Below are 15,269 nucleotides of genomic sequence, written 5' to 3' on the forward strand. Positions count from 1 at the left end.
TGAAAAGCATTATTTCTCTTCTTTTGGTGCAGTTATTGCTTTAATAAGAGCATCCATTTTATCGGAAAATACATTCAACGATTGTCTACGTAAGGCTAATAGTTCTTCATGACGTTGTGTGCGTCTACTTTCTCGGGATTCCACATTCTTATTCATTGTATCTATAATTGTTTGCATCGGTGTTTTTTTACCTTTAATACTGCCGCTAATTCTACTTTTAACTTTTAATTGTTTGGGGGGCGTTGCCTCTTCAGGCAAATCTTGCTCCTCCACATCGGTGGGTACTAAAAAGCAGTAGTTAACAATTTAAATACAACTTTTACTGTAGTAACAAAATAAACACGCATTGTGTAGCCGTTATTATTTTAGCAGCAGTCAGCAGTAACTTACTGGTATCCCCTCGCGATGAGGAAGCGATCGCAATTGGTGATATAGAATGCTTTTTTCCCAAAAAATCATCCATGCTCTCGAAATATTCAAAATCCATTCGATCTTCCCCACTTCCTCTATTGCCCATATTATCTTTTTTTGTAGCATATCTACTTTTTAAATAGCGCCACTTGTCGTTGCATTGTACCGAAGTGTACATAAAACCCATTTCTTTCATTTTCGATGCAAGTTTTTTCCAAACCACTTCGTTTTTCTGGGTTGTTGAACGAAATTCCGGGTCCAACTCTTTCCGAAATGCAATTAGGTTGATAATTGCATTATGGCACCATTTGATTCTTTTATCAGCCGTTCTTTTATCTGAATTTGAAGTCGAAGCAGACCCAGCATCATTATTTTCCACAATGACAAGGCAGCCATCTGCGACAATAAGTACACAATTAGGTAGTACACTACCAACAAGACATTAAGCTGACTTACCTGCCTGCTGCTGAAACACCAAATAGCCTTCATCGGTTTTCAAAGGTTCACCGTTTTCAGTGAACACCTGTTTTAACTTTTCCTCACAGCTACTCATAGTTTTAATTTTATAATCTAATGTTTGGAATAGTTTGAACACTTTTATATTAGAATAAGTGACCGCAAAATAACAGTCATAGCCCATGAAAAAAGTTCTTGTATGCAAATTCAATTCAGAGCAGGTAGTGCAAAAACCGCAAAAACATCAACAAGGTGTCAAATGGTTGACAGCGTCAAACCAAATACGAATGCGCATGTCCGGTGAAAAACGCCGGACTTTTGAGCACGGCGATTCACGAACACTCCGGGTATATCACGCGACAATTTATGAACAGTCGCACAATTTGTGCACGATCATTTGGACGGCTTTATGAACGACTATAGACCTAGAGTAGACTCAGAGTATCTTTATGAACGCACTCCAGCAATGCCAACCAAACCACGATTTGATCATCAAATTTTCGAATTTTAAAGTTATTGTTAGGAATTAATGAATATCAATTAATAATTAATTGAGATTGTGGGTGTGGAATGTATGTTTCGTGAATAAAAGAGAGAAATAATTAATTCGATTAATTTGGTGGCTTTCGCCGTAACGTTGGTGGTGATTTTTTAACCCGACATGTCAAATGTCAATTGGTTAACCTTGAATTTATCGCAACAAATTCCAGTCCTCCGCCTCAATAATGTAGCAGTTTAGCCGCAAAATCAGTAAAATCGCAGCCATGTCGTCTTCTGATGTCTTCAACGACCTAACTTTGTAAGTACCGAGGCTGAAGTCCACGCCCCCTTGACCACCACCTTCCAGACACACCACCCCTGAGAAGTTTTACATCGAGCCCAAGTCGGAGGAGTCTTTGCTTATAATCGACCGTCCATCTGAAACCATCTCACTACAACGAAACGTCGGCCAGATCCCAGCCACCAGCAGCCGCAAAGACTTCTGCGGAGTCCTCGGTTCCATAACTTTGCTTGCGGGCCGCTACTTGGTCATCGTAACGCAGCGTGAGTTTGTCGGTTATATAGCATCGCACGCGATATGGCGCCTCGCCAAAGCCGAATTATTGCCCTACGCGCGCAGCACTCTCCACCTGACCCAGGAGCAAATCAGCGACAATAACACCTACCTGAACATGGTGGAGCAAGTGTTATCCACACCGTACCACTACTTCAGCTACAGCTACGACTTGACGCATTCCATGCAACGCTTGCACGACTTCGGCCCCGATTCCTGGAAGCTGTCTCTCTTGGAGCGAGCTGACGCCAGATTCGTCTGGAACAGTCATCTCCTAACACAGTTCAAACGCCCAGAGTTTCGCAAATTTGGGCTTCCCCTCTTGCACGGTTTCGTCTCAATTAACCAGTGCGTGATCAACGGTCAGAGTTTCACTTGGTCGATCATCTCCAGACGTAGCATCACCCGAGCGGGGACTCGCTTGTACCGCAGGGGCATTGACAAGGACGGAAACGTTGCAAACTTCGTCGAAACGGAGCAAATCGTTGAATATCAAGGCGACCGCGCGAGTTTTGTCCAAATCAGAGGTTCCATCCCGCTGTTCTGGACCCAAAACCCGGATTTGCGGTACAAGCCGCCCCCAACGTTACTAGAAATCGACCCACAGGAGCACCACGCCGCCTGCCAGAAGCACCTGGAGACGGTGGCGGTGCTCTACGGTAAGCAGGTGTTGCTAAATCTGGTCGACCAAAAGGGGGCCGAAGGCAAGCTGGAGAAGGCGTTCAAGGATGCAATTGCCACGCTAGCGTACCCGTCCGTGTGCTACGAGCCGTTTGATTTCCACGGAGAGTGTCGCAAAATGCGCTGGGACCGGCTGTCGATTTTAATCGATCGTGTGGCGTTGGATCAGGACGAGATGGGTTTTTTCCTGATGTTGAGGGACGGGTCCTTGTCGGGGCTCCAGGAGGGGGTCTTCCGGACGAACTGTGTCGATTGTCTCGACCGCACCAACGTGGTGCAGAGCATGCTGGCGAGGCGAAACCTCGAAATCGTTTTGCAAAAATTGGGGATTTTGCAAAGGGGGCAAAAGTTGGATCCGTACGGGTCGTTTGAGGTTGTTTTTAAGAATGTGTGGGCGGATAATGCCGACGTTATCAGTACGCAATATTCGGGGACCGGGGCGCTGAAGACGGATTATACGCGGACGGGGAAACGCACCAAGTTTGGGCTTTTGCGCGATGGGATCAATTCGTTGACTCGGTATTATAAGAATAATTTGATGGATGGCTTCCGGCAGGATGCGATTGATTTGTTCCATGGGAACTGCGAGGTCTTGTCCCCGTTGAGCGTTGACCGCGGCTGGAGGTATATAACATTCCCGTCTGTTTTTCTTGTAGCTGTGGCAATGTTTGTGGCGTCGGCTGTCTGTCCGACGGAGTATTCGACCGAATCGCTCCTTTATCTCCTATTTTGGGGCTCGATGATGGCCGCGACGGCCTACACCATCTTCAGACACGGCACCGAATTCGTCGATAAGCCCCGACTTGTGCAAACCTAGTCTATCAGTTGTTGCTTTTATACCGGTGTATGTATATTTTGTTTAAATTTTATTTCTACCGTTTAAGCCACACAGTGATTATTTTTACAATTGTAGCTATTATTACATAATAGAACTGTTAAAACACGTATTGTTTGCATAGCGCCCTCAGAAACGTGCTTTTCCGTAAATTACTCGCTTCCCTTTGAATCTCCTCGTTGTTGTTCGAATTCACCTCCAACGAGCCAATCACCTGCGTTGCGCATTTGCGTCTCTGGTACTCCCCCCGTTTGTTGTGGGTGTGTATCAGATATTCCAGAATATTGGTGTCCCAAATGCAATGGTAATACGCATCGACGGCGTCATTGCAATATTTCTGGTCCCCCAATATACGGAACGCTAAAACATAGTCGGGCTCTTCCAGGAATTGGCACAGAACGGCCGCCTGGGTGTTGCACCCCAAGGCTATGCAACACTTAATCATGCGGCGGAAGACGTGGTCGTCGTGACGCACCGGAATGTTGAAATAGTCGTTGTAAATTAGCAGGGATTTGAGATAATATTTCAAAGATACGTTGTAATGACCGTTTGCTACAATTTAAATTTCGGGTCAAGTTAACAGAAATTGAACAAATTACCGAAATTTATGTCCCCCAATAGCCTCAACCAAGGAATGCTTGTTGGATAGTACTGGAGGGCTTGAGTTACCATTTGGGAAAGAACGTCGTGGGCTATTTTCATGTTGTATGAATTGGCGCTAAAAAATTATTACAGTAGTTTGGAGAAGAAAATTAAATTCTCTACACATTGTCCTGTACATTTATTTTATTTTAAACCACAATCCGGCGTTTTAAATATTTTTACGTTCACCTTACGTCAGAAATTGTTTCTTGATAAAAAAAAATTACTCACTTGCTGATCACGGCCGGCCAAAGCATCACATAATCCACCTGCACCTCCAAGCTGGTCTCATCCTTCAGAATATTATGCAGTCGTGCCAACATCGAAATAACCACAGCCAAAACAGTCGAGTCTCTCAGTTTACCAAAAATCGCCATTACGTTATTTCGCAAATTAGTTATCTGTGCTTGAGCGTCGTGAAACACCGAATTTCCGGAATTCCCCCGTTTTGATTGTTGCGGGGCATGGCCAAAAATTGGCAAGACTGTAACAGATTCTTTAAAAAAAATGGACGTAAAAGTGTGACCAGCGGACCAATCTCCCACAAATTCTTGGATAATTTTTTGTTCCCTTTCTGCTTGATCAATTCCTGGCAGGCTAACGCAATCGCTGAGGTGATTTCAAACGAGGGCCACCTTTTATCGCAATTAATTAAAAACTCCCAACGGCCGAGATTTAGCAAACAAAGGACGCACTGTTCTGTTATTTCGGTGCGTGGCAAGACTGATTCGTTGTTGGTTTGGAGGCAAGCCTCACACGCATCGGCAAGGGCCACCTTGTCTGAAATCAAAGTTTTAAAACTGGTTTTAAGCACCCCAAAAAAATACCAATGGTGCTTTTTGGCCACTCCTCCAACAGTTGGGTTATTTGCACTAGTAGTATCTCCCAGCTTATCAGACGTGATAATTTGCCAATGTTACCGTTACCAGAACCGAGCTCTTTGTCCAAAATTAGTAACAACTCAAGCGATGAGTTCCACACTTTATTCAACATTTGTTCCCTGGCTTTGGCCATCATAACGAAACTGAAATCATGCAAGAAACCTTTCGGCAATGACTTAATCACTGACTGGATGGGAATCGGTAAATCCCACTGTGCGTTGATATTCCAGACGTTAGTTGCAAGTTGGTTCATGCTGATTTTTTTCAACAACTCGCGAATTTCCTTATGGTCGTAAGTTGCAATTAAGTCTTGCTCCAGTTGTTTAATTTCCAATTTGGGTTTACGTTTCTTAAAACAATCGTACAGCGTCCAACTTGTCTTGTACAAAGATTCGGGTATTTCGTCGTGACTTTCGGTGGTTTTAATAAAACTGAGGTCGCTCTTATCAAATAATTTTGCAAGTGTTTCATTGGCTTGAACACACGACAAAAGATCAGGGATTTCGTTTTTTAGGACCAAGTCTAGGATGAATTTCTTAACCAAATGTTTATCAGTGTCGTTGAGTGACTTCCACGTTGCTTCGACAGCCTTGAATTACGTAATTAGGTGCAAAAAAACATTTTTTTAATAAATATACCCAAATTAAAATATCGCCACTTTTAAGTGAGCAATGATAGGTGGGTTTTTGGTCCAAAACACACCTGACCACGTTCAAGGCCCTGATTTTATTTAATAAATCGCGAGCAACTGTGAACGTGCCACTCGATAAAGCCCCCTGAATGTCCAACTCGAGCGTAATTCGATGTGAGAGGGGGATTTCACGCAAAATATTATCCTGTTGTAAAATTGAAGTAATCCCCTAAAAGGCACTTAATGTTTGCCATTAACTGGCCAAAATAATACTACCATGAACTGGTTGACCACGGACGTATTCAACTGTTCCAAAAGACTGCCTTTTGAACCATCGCCGCTACATGCCCTCACATACACCTCCAGCACACTTACATTAAATTTAACAAAACCGTTATTATCTTTCATGGCTTTGTAACTACTCAAGCATTTAGCAAAATGGTCACGAGCCATGTTGTAGTCCTCCTTGTAGAAGAAAAACGTCCCCAAGTCGTAGTTTAATTGGGCGCTAAACTCCTCTTTTGTGATACTCTGAGCTGAGGACCAATCGAATTCAAGATCGTTGGTCTCAGTTGGCAGTTTGAAGCAATCGAAAGTTAGCATACTGGGGACTTCGTCCCAGCTGAGCGCACTTTTGAGGAATTCAACCGTTTTCCGCACATTCTCGTGCGAGCAAATTATGTTCTCTTCCGCTGGTGATATCTCCGTGTTGCTAAATTGCAACAAAAGCATTAATCAAGAGTTTGTTACAGTATTTTTTCCACTGATCGTACTTCACTTAATGAAAAATTCTAATTTCATTATTATCATAGTATTATATTATATATAGTATTATCAATTAATACTATCAAAATTACGACACTCGCTTCCGGCTCGTGTCTTAAATGACATGAAATCCCAACTAAAGAAAGGTAGTCAAAATACATGAAACGATCAGGGTAAAAAAATTAATGTTTTTTTTTAATTGGATCGTACCCTAGCCGCATTTGCCAGTTTGAGGTAATCCTGTGCATGGTGACATTAAGTAACCACCTATGGTACACCACAAGGGCGAAGAGATAGGGCGATGGGACAGACTCGTCCGGTTTGAGGTCAATATTTGGTATTTCGGCCGTTGTTTTATCATTAGTAAAATATAGTAAGACTTGCAATAAATGGATTTGGGTCTTGAAGGGCAACGACCTGATTTGTGCTACAAGTTTATGGTTTAAAAGGCGAATAAAGTGTAAAATACACACCCAGGTCCCATTTAATAAACGCTGCAACTTTCAACGATAGTATTTTCAGGGCGATATTTTTCGCCGGTTGTTTCACATTTTCGTGCATTGATTCTATGAGCATAACGTCGCCGTTTTCGGTCTCCAGTCGATTTCGTAGCGTATCAGCGATGGCATCGGAGAATTTGGCAATTAATTCCGTGGGTCCCGGGTCTTGAATAAGTTTTAATGTTTGAAATCGAAAGAGAGGGGCCTACCTACCTGGGACTGGTTTTTGGAGGTGGCTCAGTAGGAGGTCATGGTGGAGCAAAAACTCGAACCAGAGGACAGTGTCGGGGGCTATCGGGACTGTCCCTGGACGCAACAAATCAACCTCCATGGTATTTTAACTTTAGGTTATGTTTACATCCGGTGCCAACCTGACGCAGTGAAGTTACTGATTTTTTTCAAAAATGCGATGGTTTTTCGGCTTGTTTTTCCAGTTTGATTTTTGTTGTTCGAGTTGAAATTTGCGACAGTGGTCGCGAAACTGGTTTCGCTTGAATCTGGTTTGGTTCGGTGGGTGGTTTAAAACCGTGGGATGGTTTGGTGGTCGCTGGGGCGCTTAGCACCGCTCGTGTTGGACAAGTGACAGCGCGAGGAGTGACGTTTCGGTGGTGTTTGTGTGTATTTTTGTGAGTTTTGGGCGCTTTTTTGAAATTGGCGCCACGTCAGTCGGGTGTCGGGCGCGCTATCTACCGAGCATGCGAGACACCTGTCAGTTTTTGGTCGTGTGATATGCACAAGGTGTGACTTCAGCGTGTGTTTTAATTAAAATTGATGTAATAAATAAAAATAGCCGTATGGTGAAGAAATCATAAACTATCTGTGATTGTTTGAATGGATCCTTCGATATCTTGGTTGCAACCGGAGCAAGAGGGTCCTGCCAAACATTTGTGGCTTCGAATTTGGCAAACACAACAGGAGCTGGACAGCATGAACTTGAAAGACGTCGACAGCGACCCGGAGTTCTTCCCCAACGGCCTCTCCAACCACATCATGAACGGCAAGACGGACAAGAGCGGCTCCACTTTCGTTCAGCGGAGACGTAAGGGCGACAATCGCGCCAGCACCAAGATGATGAGCCGCCATCCGCAGAAGGTGGTGGGCGAGTTCGGGGGCTGTCCGTGGCGCAAGGACCCGCACGTCTACGCCAGAGGCATCCTGGGGTGAGCCTTCGCAGCCCCTCGTAGATTCTAGACTTTCCCCCAATCGAACGGAAAGCGCCGCCAGAGGGCACCACCAATTTTGACATTTAAATCGAAATTTTGTTTTTGTCATTACGCGTCTTATCACAGCCGGCATTTTTATCTATTTCCTACAATTTGACCTACAAAACGGACGAGGCTTCTATTAATAACCCGCCCGTTATCCTCACTGTTTGACTATTCATATTATGCGTAACTTCTCACCTAATTAATGGATTCACTCGCTCGTGCAAATTATATGCAATTTCTCGCGTTTCTTTCAGTCTGCATCAGGAAATCGACCACTTTTACCAGTACATGAGCCCCACAAGGACCGAACACCTCGTCAGGGATGACGTCGTCTGTAGGATCAAACAAATCATTCTCTCCAAATGGCCAGAAGCACAAGTTGAAGTTTTCGGATCTTACAGGACCGGGCTCTATCTTCCGACAAGCGACATAGACTTGGTTGTTATAGGTAATTCAATATTCATCTTTTCAACCAAAAATACTTGTCAAAAAGACATTGTTGGAGTCACGACAACTGTCAGACAGTTATTATTTATTTGAGAAAATAATTACCTGAGATAAATACAAAAAACTGGGTATTACACCGGGTCATCCAGCATGGTTTTTTGGATTGGCAATACTGAATTTTAGTTTCAAATGGAATTAGTGTCACAACTTTCTTTCTCTAAGTCAAAAATACAGAGCACTATAACTTAGGAGACGAAACGAGGTACAAAATCGAAAGATTTTCTTAACCCAATTTAAATTCAAAAATTAATTTAATTTAAATTCAACACTCTTAACAGACAGAAAAACTGCCAACTGAAATTTTCATAAGAAACATGAGAAAAAAATTTTAACAATAAGTAGAAAAAAGGCAAGAAATTGCTTAATTGTGTTTCAAATTTGTTGAATCTGGAGGATTTCTAGATGCTTTTCTTTGTTTTGGAATAGTACAATAATTGTGGTGGAAGTGTTTTAAATTAGAAACATTGGATGCAAATTTATGAAAAGTGATTTCACGCCATTGACGTAAATCTGATTTAATTCCTGTTGCGTAAAAAGATGTTATCACATAATCTTGTATATGTGAAAATGACAATATAAATAGAGGTTTTGTATTTTGCGGTTATTATTACGAGTACAAAAAAAAAAAAATAACGCGTGTGACCTTAGTTCGGAATGTGAATTGAGGTTGTTTAAAAATAATTTTTCCCCAGGCAAATGGTCAAACCTTCCCCTTCGGACGCTGGAACAGGAATTCCTAGACAACGACGTGGCGCAAGAGAACAGCATAAAAGTCCTCGACAAAGCGTCAGTGCCGATCGTGAAATTAACCGACAAACAGACCGAAATCAAAGTGGACATTTCCTTCAATATGTCGAACGGTGTAAAATCGGCCGAACTGATAAAAACTTACATACATCAGTTTCCAGTGTTGCCGAAATTAGTTTACGTTTTAAAACAGTTCCTTTTAGAAAGAGACTTAAACGAAGTGTTCACCGGTGGTATATCTAGTTACAGTTTAATATTGATGTGCATAAGTTTCCTTCAGTTGCATCCACGACCGGAAATGTTTGTCAGAGGCGACGCTAATTTAGGCGTTTTCCTTATTGAATTTTTCGAATTGTACGGTAGAAAATTTAATTATATGCATACCGGAATTCGGATACGAGACGGCGGACGGTACATTAGCAAAGAAGAAATGCAAAAGGACATGGTGGACGGACACAGGCCTAGTCTTTTGTGCATCGAAGATCCACTCTTGCCATCCAACGACATCGGCAGAAGCAGCTACGGCGTCCTGCAGGTGAATTTTACATTTTTCCAATTTTATTTTTTGTCTAGAACTCCAAATTTCCAACTCAATTTCAAAAACACAGATCACGTTAAAAGTTGAAATTTCATTAAAATGGTATTTTTCTGTGGATTTGTGTAGAAAAATCTTGACGCTTAGGAAGACCCGCAAAGAATTTTGTCTTTTGTGAGGTAATTCTTTAAACAGTTGGACAATTTCTGCTAAAATACAGGTATTCGTGATGAAGATGTGCCCATTGTTGAAACAGCCGTCCTAGTTCGAGTGAGGGATTTTTGCTTTGCTTTATCGGTTGAATAAAGCAGAAAACAACCTATTTTTCTCTGAGATTAAATGCCGGCAAAATGTGTATGTAAATAAATATTTTAATGGTAAGTTGTGAGCAAAAAGCTTTTGTTCTCAAACTTTTATTTTTTATGCAAATTTACCGATAAAACTCAATTTTATTAAATTAAATATTTTTGTAGTGTAACAAATATTTGTTTTATTACTATTTTTTATTGTGAGTCGGTTCGGTTTCCTAATTCTATTCGATAAATACACCAACTACTGTTTAAAAAATATTTCTAAGTTTATTTTAGAAATTATAATTTTATTAGAAAGTGATGTTTTAAGCCACGTGGTTTATTTAAGATTGTGTGAATGAGTGGACCTTGGTTTCTTACATAACGGCGGTTTTTGGCATCATAACATGATAAAAGGAGCTTTGCGTTGTTACATCTCGTGTAAATATTTATTTGATTCATGCGATTTATTTGAATTTAAAATTTTTTAATATGGAAGCGGAAACGGGAATAATATGATAAATAATACCGAATTAAATCGGAATATGTTGGTCATATGAAACGGTGATAATTTTATTATCTCATCGTTCGAATGTACGAAAACACTTCAACAAACACGTAAATTACAATGTATCAACAGTAGTATTGTAAAAAAATGAGTAGATTAGATAATAAAAAGGGGGAAACACCCAATTATGGAACATTGTAATCTTCTTTTAAATACAGGGTGTTACATTTTACCTCACAAACCCACATTTTGACGATTTACGTCTCAGAAATAAAAATATTTGAAAACAAACTGATATTAAGAGTTCGGTGTTTTAATAAAAAAAAAGATCTCAGATAAATTCTAGGAGACAGACGCCTCTGATTGGTTAATTTAAAAGAAAGAAAAATAAAGAATAATATTAGTAACCGCACGCGTAGTATATACAGTGAAATCTCGCTTAAAAGACTCCTCTAACAAGCGGACACTTGGTGTCCGCTTATCGGAGATTTCACTGTATAGTTTTGCTTTGTTTGTCCTCAGGTGAAACGGGCTTTCGAGTACGCGTACACTGTTTTAACGAATGCCGTCCTTCCAATCTCGTCACACAACGTGGAGCACTCGATATTAGGTAGAATAATAAGAGTAACCGACAAAGTGATCCAATACCGGCGATGGATCGAAAAAACTTTTGGTCATAAGTACAACTCTCCGACGATCCCCCGACCAAGGCCTCCTCGTTCCCTGTCCAGCAGCGGCTCCACATCGAGCGTTGAGGAAAGTGGGGGCAGTTCAGAAGTGAGTGGTTCGGTTAATTTTTTACTTGTTCGGTGGTTGGTATTTTCTTTTGTTATTGTTTTTTTGTGTTTGTTGCAGGGGTCCGATCCTCCTTCGCGCGACATATCACCGAACAACATGCATGTCCAACGCCACATCCAGCCAAAGAATCACAATCAATGGAGAAATAATCGGAAATATAAGAATAGCCCTCACAATAATTATAACCAGTCGACCACAACAAAGCGTAAAAAACAAACCAAACAATACTGACTTTTTAATTTTTATTTATTAGGTTAAAACGCAGCAGGTACGCATGTTTATATGCCTGGTATTCTGCAGTTGCAATTGCTGATAATGACAAAAAAAATACATAATAGCCGCCAAAAGCCAAAAAAAGATAAAAGTAATCGATAAGGAAAATGTAACAAAAAACCGGTTCTTTTTGTTTTATTGTATAGGATTGTAGTCTTGAAATTTCTGTGTTAGTAGGAAGCCATCTCATATTGCTAGCGTTCCATAATTGTTGCAGTCTGGAGAGATTACATTAAAATTCTACGTGTGTTCGCCAGTGTTATGTTTTATTTGCATTTACAGTTACAACTGGGAGTATTGATGGCATATGATGGATTATTATCTATACGCAACAATTTTATTTCCGGGCTTTTATTTTTACCGTCTGTTTTTTATGCAATACGTTGTGGTGCAATATTTTTATCTGATAATTTTATTACATATCGAGGATATATCAAGTCAAGATTTTACTTCCATGGAAATTTTTAGAGGAAATAGTCGCATTATTAATTTCATTCTCATTTCGAGTGTGTGATTGTAATTGTAAAGGAAATTGAATTGTAAAATATTGTGATATAATAGATTAAGTGACGTGGACATGAATCAGGACAGTGCAACCTGTGACTATTTTATTTTATTTGTTTTATTGGGGGCTGAAACTCGTCAATTTCATCGTTTGCGTTCAATCTGGTGATCATGTGAATGAAAATTCTTTTTTGTTCCAATTGTAAATATATTAATTTTGTGTTTAATGCAAAAACGCGATATCTGGCCGTTTTAGGTCTAGTGTATGTTTTTTTTTCGAACGAATTTTGTTTTTGTTGGGTTCTCTTTCAAAAATTCACTTTGGAGATTTAAACGATTTGTTAAATTTTGACATTTTTATGTGAAGTTGTTACTAGTTAGGTTAAGTATTTATATTAGCGTATAGTTTTAAGAGAAAGTTATCGATTTATGTAAAACTATTAAAAATGTTTTCGATTTTTAATAGGCATAGACTTAAGTCAGTTTAAGTACAAAAAGAAAATGTAAAAAAAAGATGTTCATTACAAAAACCAAAAAAAAATTTTGTTACATTGTACGCGCCAAGATTTTTGTAAACATATATATTTATTGAAAATAACGGTTGAAATATATTTTATATCTTGTGCGCAACGCTTTGTTTCATTTGCACCCTCATTTGTCCAAGCGACATGCTCAAGAGCTCGTTGGTACACTGCGGCGCCAATCTGGGGAAAGTGACCAAATTCCAAAGAGAGTTTTAGGAAAAAATATATACTTGTAAAATGATGTACAATAATAAATATTACAATATAAAAATATAATTTAATACAAAACCTTAGACATAACTTTGTAAAAGTAGCTATAAAAATCGTAAAACCTATAAAAATATACAATCAAAGCTTGGTCTCATGCCTGAACGGCCTCCTTAAATGCCTCACAATGGCCGGTGGTGGGTTACAATCGGACTCATCATCGGCCGAATCCACGTCCCCGTCACTACTGTTCGTGGACGCCACAGTCTGAATGGGCCTTCCGGCCCTTTGCCTCCTGTAGTACTTAAACTCCCTTGGAAGCGTATACGACCTGGGCAAAGACACCTGACTTTCCAAATCACTCGGAGCGTGCGGTCCCGGCAATTCCACAGCTTCCGGTTCCGGAACAATACACTCACAGTACAAATACCTCGGTGCTAACAACAATTCCGGAGTCCGACTCCTGGGGGCCCTTGGAGGCGGCCTCCTATTCAAATTCACCCCATAACTCGCCAAATTATTCAACGAGGCTAGACTCAACAAATGGGGCTCCACGTGTCGCTTCGCCCTCGGAATCGGCTGTCTATCGTCCAAATCGGCCCCCTCGGGCCCCACCAACTTCCCTTGCTTGATCTCCTCCTCAATAATTTTCAGTTCCGCCAACTGCTTCTGCTTCTTCTCTTGCAGTTTTTGGTGGATGTTGACACGTGACCCCACACTGCTCCCCTCGTTTTCACTCGAGGAGGGAAGGGGGCGCCGCCAGAAGGGCACAGCCACTGTGGCTAAACTGGGGCTTTTGGCCAGTCCAGGCGGGGGCACGAAACTAGTCGGTTTCTTTTTCTTGCGGTAGAGGGCCGCAGCTGAGGGGCTGCTGAACCGGCAGTTGAAGACGCCAGGGGGCGCAGCCGGTTTCTCCAAAAGGCGGCGCACGTGGAAATATTTGTAGTACAAAAGCATGAACATAATCCCAATTACGAAAAGGGCAATTGTCAGAATCGGGATTAATTCCCAATGAATCGGACGGACAAGCCACACTGCGGACAGCCAAGCCCCCACTAAGAGACAATTTTCGAGAAGCATGACCACGTAGAAAATGGTCATGGTTCGGCTGTGGGGCTTCTCTTGTAAATTGACGTAGGCCAGGATGTAGATGGCGGCCATCAGGGCGCACACGCCCAGCTTGCGCCCCCTTTGCCCGTGAAAGGGGCTCCTGGGGGACAACAACCAGAGGAACATGCAAGCCCAATGTAGGGCCAAAACCAGGAAGACCCAGGAATGGTAGCTGGCAGCGTAGGCAGAGAGGGCCAAGGCACGTGCTGTGACAGTCCCCGCCCGCCACAACAACTGTGAAACAACCCCCAGCCAGGTCAAGACTAACCTATCGACACTTTGTACGTGCTTGCTGAACGAGGCTAAAGCCCAGCAAACGGAGAATAGGGACAAGGCGGCCGAAACTGTGACCAGATTGGCAGGGGGCCCCTGCCCAGTGCCTGGCAAGAGACTCAGCTGAAGGAGCAGCATGGGGGCCGCTTGCAAAAACCCGTGAACTAGCCGCAATATACACAAGTCGCGGACTTCGCGCTTTACACTAGATAAATGAACAGGTACTAGAAGACGGCCGTAGCGCCACAACACCCCCAACTGCATGACGTGCAACCCGATTACTAAAACCTTCGAGAAACCCGACGGTTTTTTGACTAAGTACCAGTGCAAGGAGAGGATTTGCGTGACAAGGGTGGCCAGGACGATAGCCCCCAGGCACTGGGCGAAGAGGAGGACCAAGCCGCGTTCGTACAACGCATACACCATGAGAATATCAAATACTAGATCACAGAAATAGGCAGCGAGGGAGACTACGTTGAAGAGGAGGTCGCATAATGGCAAAAATTCTGCCATGTCTCTGGACGGAGCATCACATGCTGGAAGGAATGCGTTCAGTTGAGCCTCCGGTCGGATTATTCATGGTACGTACTTGTGCGGGATTTGCTTGGGCGATTGCCCGCATTCCTAACCTCCTTTCATACTTGAAATGGATTTTAACACCTGGCGCTGGGGCTCAAAACCGACCCCTCCATGGCTTCATGACCTTGCAAGGGGGGCACCAAACACCAGACACCAATTCACCCACGATTCTGACACGGCTTTCGCACAATTTCTCAACATTTGACAATTTATTTAAAAGGACACAGTGGCGCAAATCGGTTTGACGAAGGAATGCGGCAGTGTCTAACGTCACAACCACACACCGACCAATTTTTCACACCAAATAATCACGCGAAATTAACTAATTACGAACGTACCTCACCCCACAT

At 42.1% G+C, this 15,269-nt stretch overlaps 4 protein-coding genes across 5 annotated transcripts; 2 read left to right on the forward strand and 2 right to left on the reverse strand.

Annotated features, from left to right (window-relative positions):
• Window positions 1–1,350: 1,350 nt before the first annotated feature.
• Sac1 (Sac1 phosphatase) lies at window positions 1,351–3,545 on the forward strand. The gene is made up of 2 exons (XM_966197.5): window positions 1,351–1,666; window positions 1,715–3,545. The coding sequence occupies exons 1-2, from the start codon at window positions 1,632–1,634 to the stop codon at window positions 3,417–3,419; spliced, it is 1,740 nt and encodes a 579-aa protein (XP_971290.1). The 5' UTR covers window positions 1,351–1,631; the 3' UTR covers window positions 3,420–3,545.
• IntS8 (Integrator 8) lies at window positions 3,452–7,472 on the reverse strand. The gene is made up of 10 exons (XM_966131.4): window positions 7,070–7,472; window positions 6,830–7,021; window positions 6,567–6,783; window positions 5,868–6,303; window positions 5,599–5,820; window positions 4,907–5,549; window positions 4,614–4,859; window positions 4,311–4,563; window positions 4,037–4,155; window positions 3,452–3,989 (listed from the first exon to the last, which is right to left on the reverse strand). The coding sequence occupies exons 1-10, from the start codon at window positions 7,185–7,187 to the stop codon at window positions 3,538–3,540; spliced, it is 2,898 nt and encodes a 965-aa protein (XP_971224.1). The 5' UTR covers window positions 7,188–7,472; the 3' UTR covers window positions 3,452–3,537.
• Window positions 7,473–7,545: 73 nt separating this feature from the next.
• LOC103313558 (terminal nucleotidyltransferase 4A) lies at window positions 7,546–12,856 on the forward strand. 2 transcript variants are annotated; one of them, XM_064355593.1, is made up of 6 exons: window positions 7,546–8,016; window positions 8,319–8,512; window positions 9,264–9,853; window positions 11,174–11,428; window positions 11,507–11,654; window positions 11,703–12,856. In XM_064355593.1, exons 1-6 carry the CDS (start codon window positions 7,688–7,690, stop codon window positions 11,705–11,707), a joined length of 1,521 nt encoding a protein of 506 aa, XP_064211663.1. In that variant the 5' UTR covers window positions 7,546–7,687; the 3' UTR covers window positions 11,708–12,856. The 2 variants fall into 2 exon arrangements, with proteins under 2 accessions (XP_064211663.1, XP_008195304.1); XM_008197082.3 differs by having other exon boundaries at window positions 11,507–12,856.
• A 104-nt stretch (window positions 12,857–12,960) lies between these two features.
• LOC659731 (XK-related protein 7) lies at window positions 12,961–15,185 on the reverse strand. Its single transcript, XM_966008.5, has 2 exons — window positions 14,930–15,185; window positions 12,961–14,876 (listed from the first exon to the last, which is right to left on the reverse strand). The coding sequence occupies exon 2, from the start codon at window positions 14,851–14,853 to the stop codon at window positions 13,099–13,101; it is 1,755 nt and encodes a 584-aa protein (XP_971101.2). The 5' UTR covers window positions 14,854–14,876; window positions 14,930–15,185; the 3' UTR covers window positions 12,961–13,098.
• Window positions 15,186–15,269: the final 84 nt, after the last annotated feature.

This window comes from Tribolium castaneum, chromosome 3 (genome assembly GCF_031307605.1).
Source record: "Tribolium castaneum strain GA2 chromosome 3, icTriCast1.1, whole genome shotgun sequence".
Taxonomy (NCBI): Eukaryota; Metazoa; Arthropoda; class Insecta; order Coleoptera; family Tenebrionidae; genus Tribolium; species Tribolium castaneum.

Excerpts from the sequence above, each read along its gene's own strand:
- LOC659731 (XM_966008.5), bottom strand. The coding sequence starts at position 14,853 with ATGGCAGAATTTTTGCCATTATGCGACCTCCTCTTCAACGTAGTCTCC.
- Sac1 (XM_966197.5), top strand. The coding sequence starts at position 1,632 with ATGTCGTCTTCTGATGTCTTCAACGACCTAACTTT. Across the intron at positions 1,667-1,714 it reads GTCTTCAACGACCTAACTTT|ACACACCACCCCTGAGAAGT; the intron begins GTAAGTACCGAG and ends ACCACCTTCCAG.
- LOC103313558 (XM_008197082.3), top strand. The coding sequence starts at position 7,688 with ATGGATCCTTCGATATCTTGGTTGCAACCGGAGCAAGAGGGTCCTGCC. Across the intron at positions 8,513-9,263 it reads CATAGACTTGGTTGTTATAG|GCAAATGGTCAAACCTTCCC; the intron begins GTAATTCAATAT and ends ATTTTTCCCCAG. Across the intron at positions 11,429-11,506 it reads AAAGTGGGGGCAGTTCAGAA|GGGTCCGATCCTCCTTCGCG; the intron begins GTGAGTGGTTCG and ends TGTTTGTTGCAG.
- IntS8 (XM_966131.4), bottom strand. The coding sequence starts at position 7,187 with ATGGAGGTTGATTTGTTGCGTCCAGGGACAGTCCCGATAGCCCCCGAC. Across the intron at positions 7,022-7,069 it reads CCTCCAAAAACCAGTCCCAG|ACCCGGGACCCACGGAATTA; the intron begins GTAGGTAGGCCC and ends AACTTATTCAAG. Across the intron at positions 3,990-4,036 it reads ATTGGGGGACATAAATTTCG|CAAACGGTCATTACAACGTA; the intron begins GTAATTTGTTCA and ends TTTAAATTGTAG.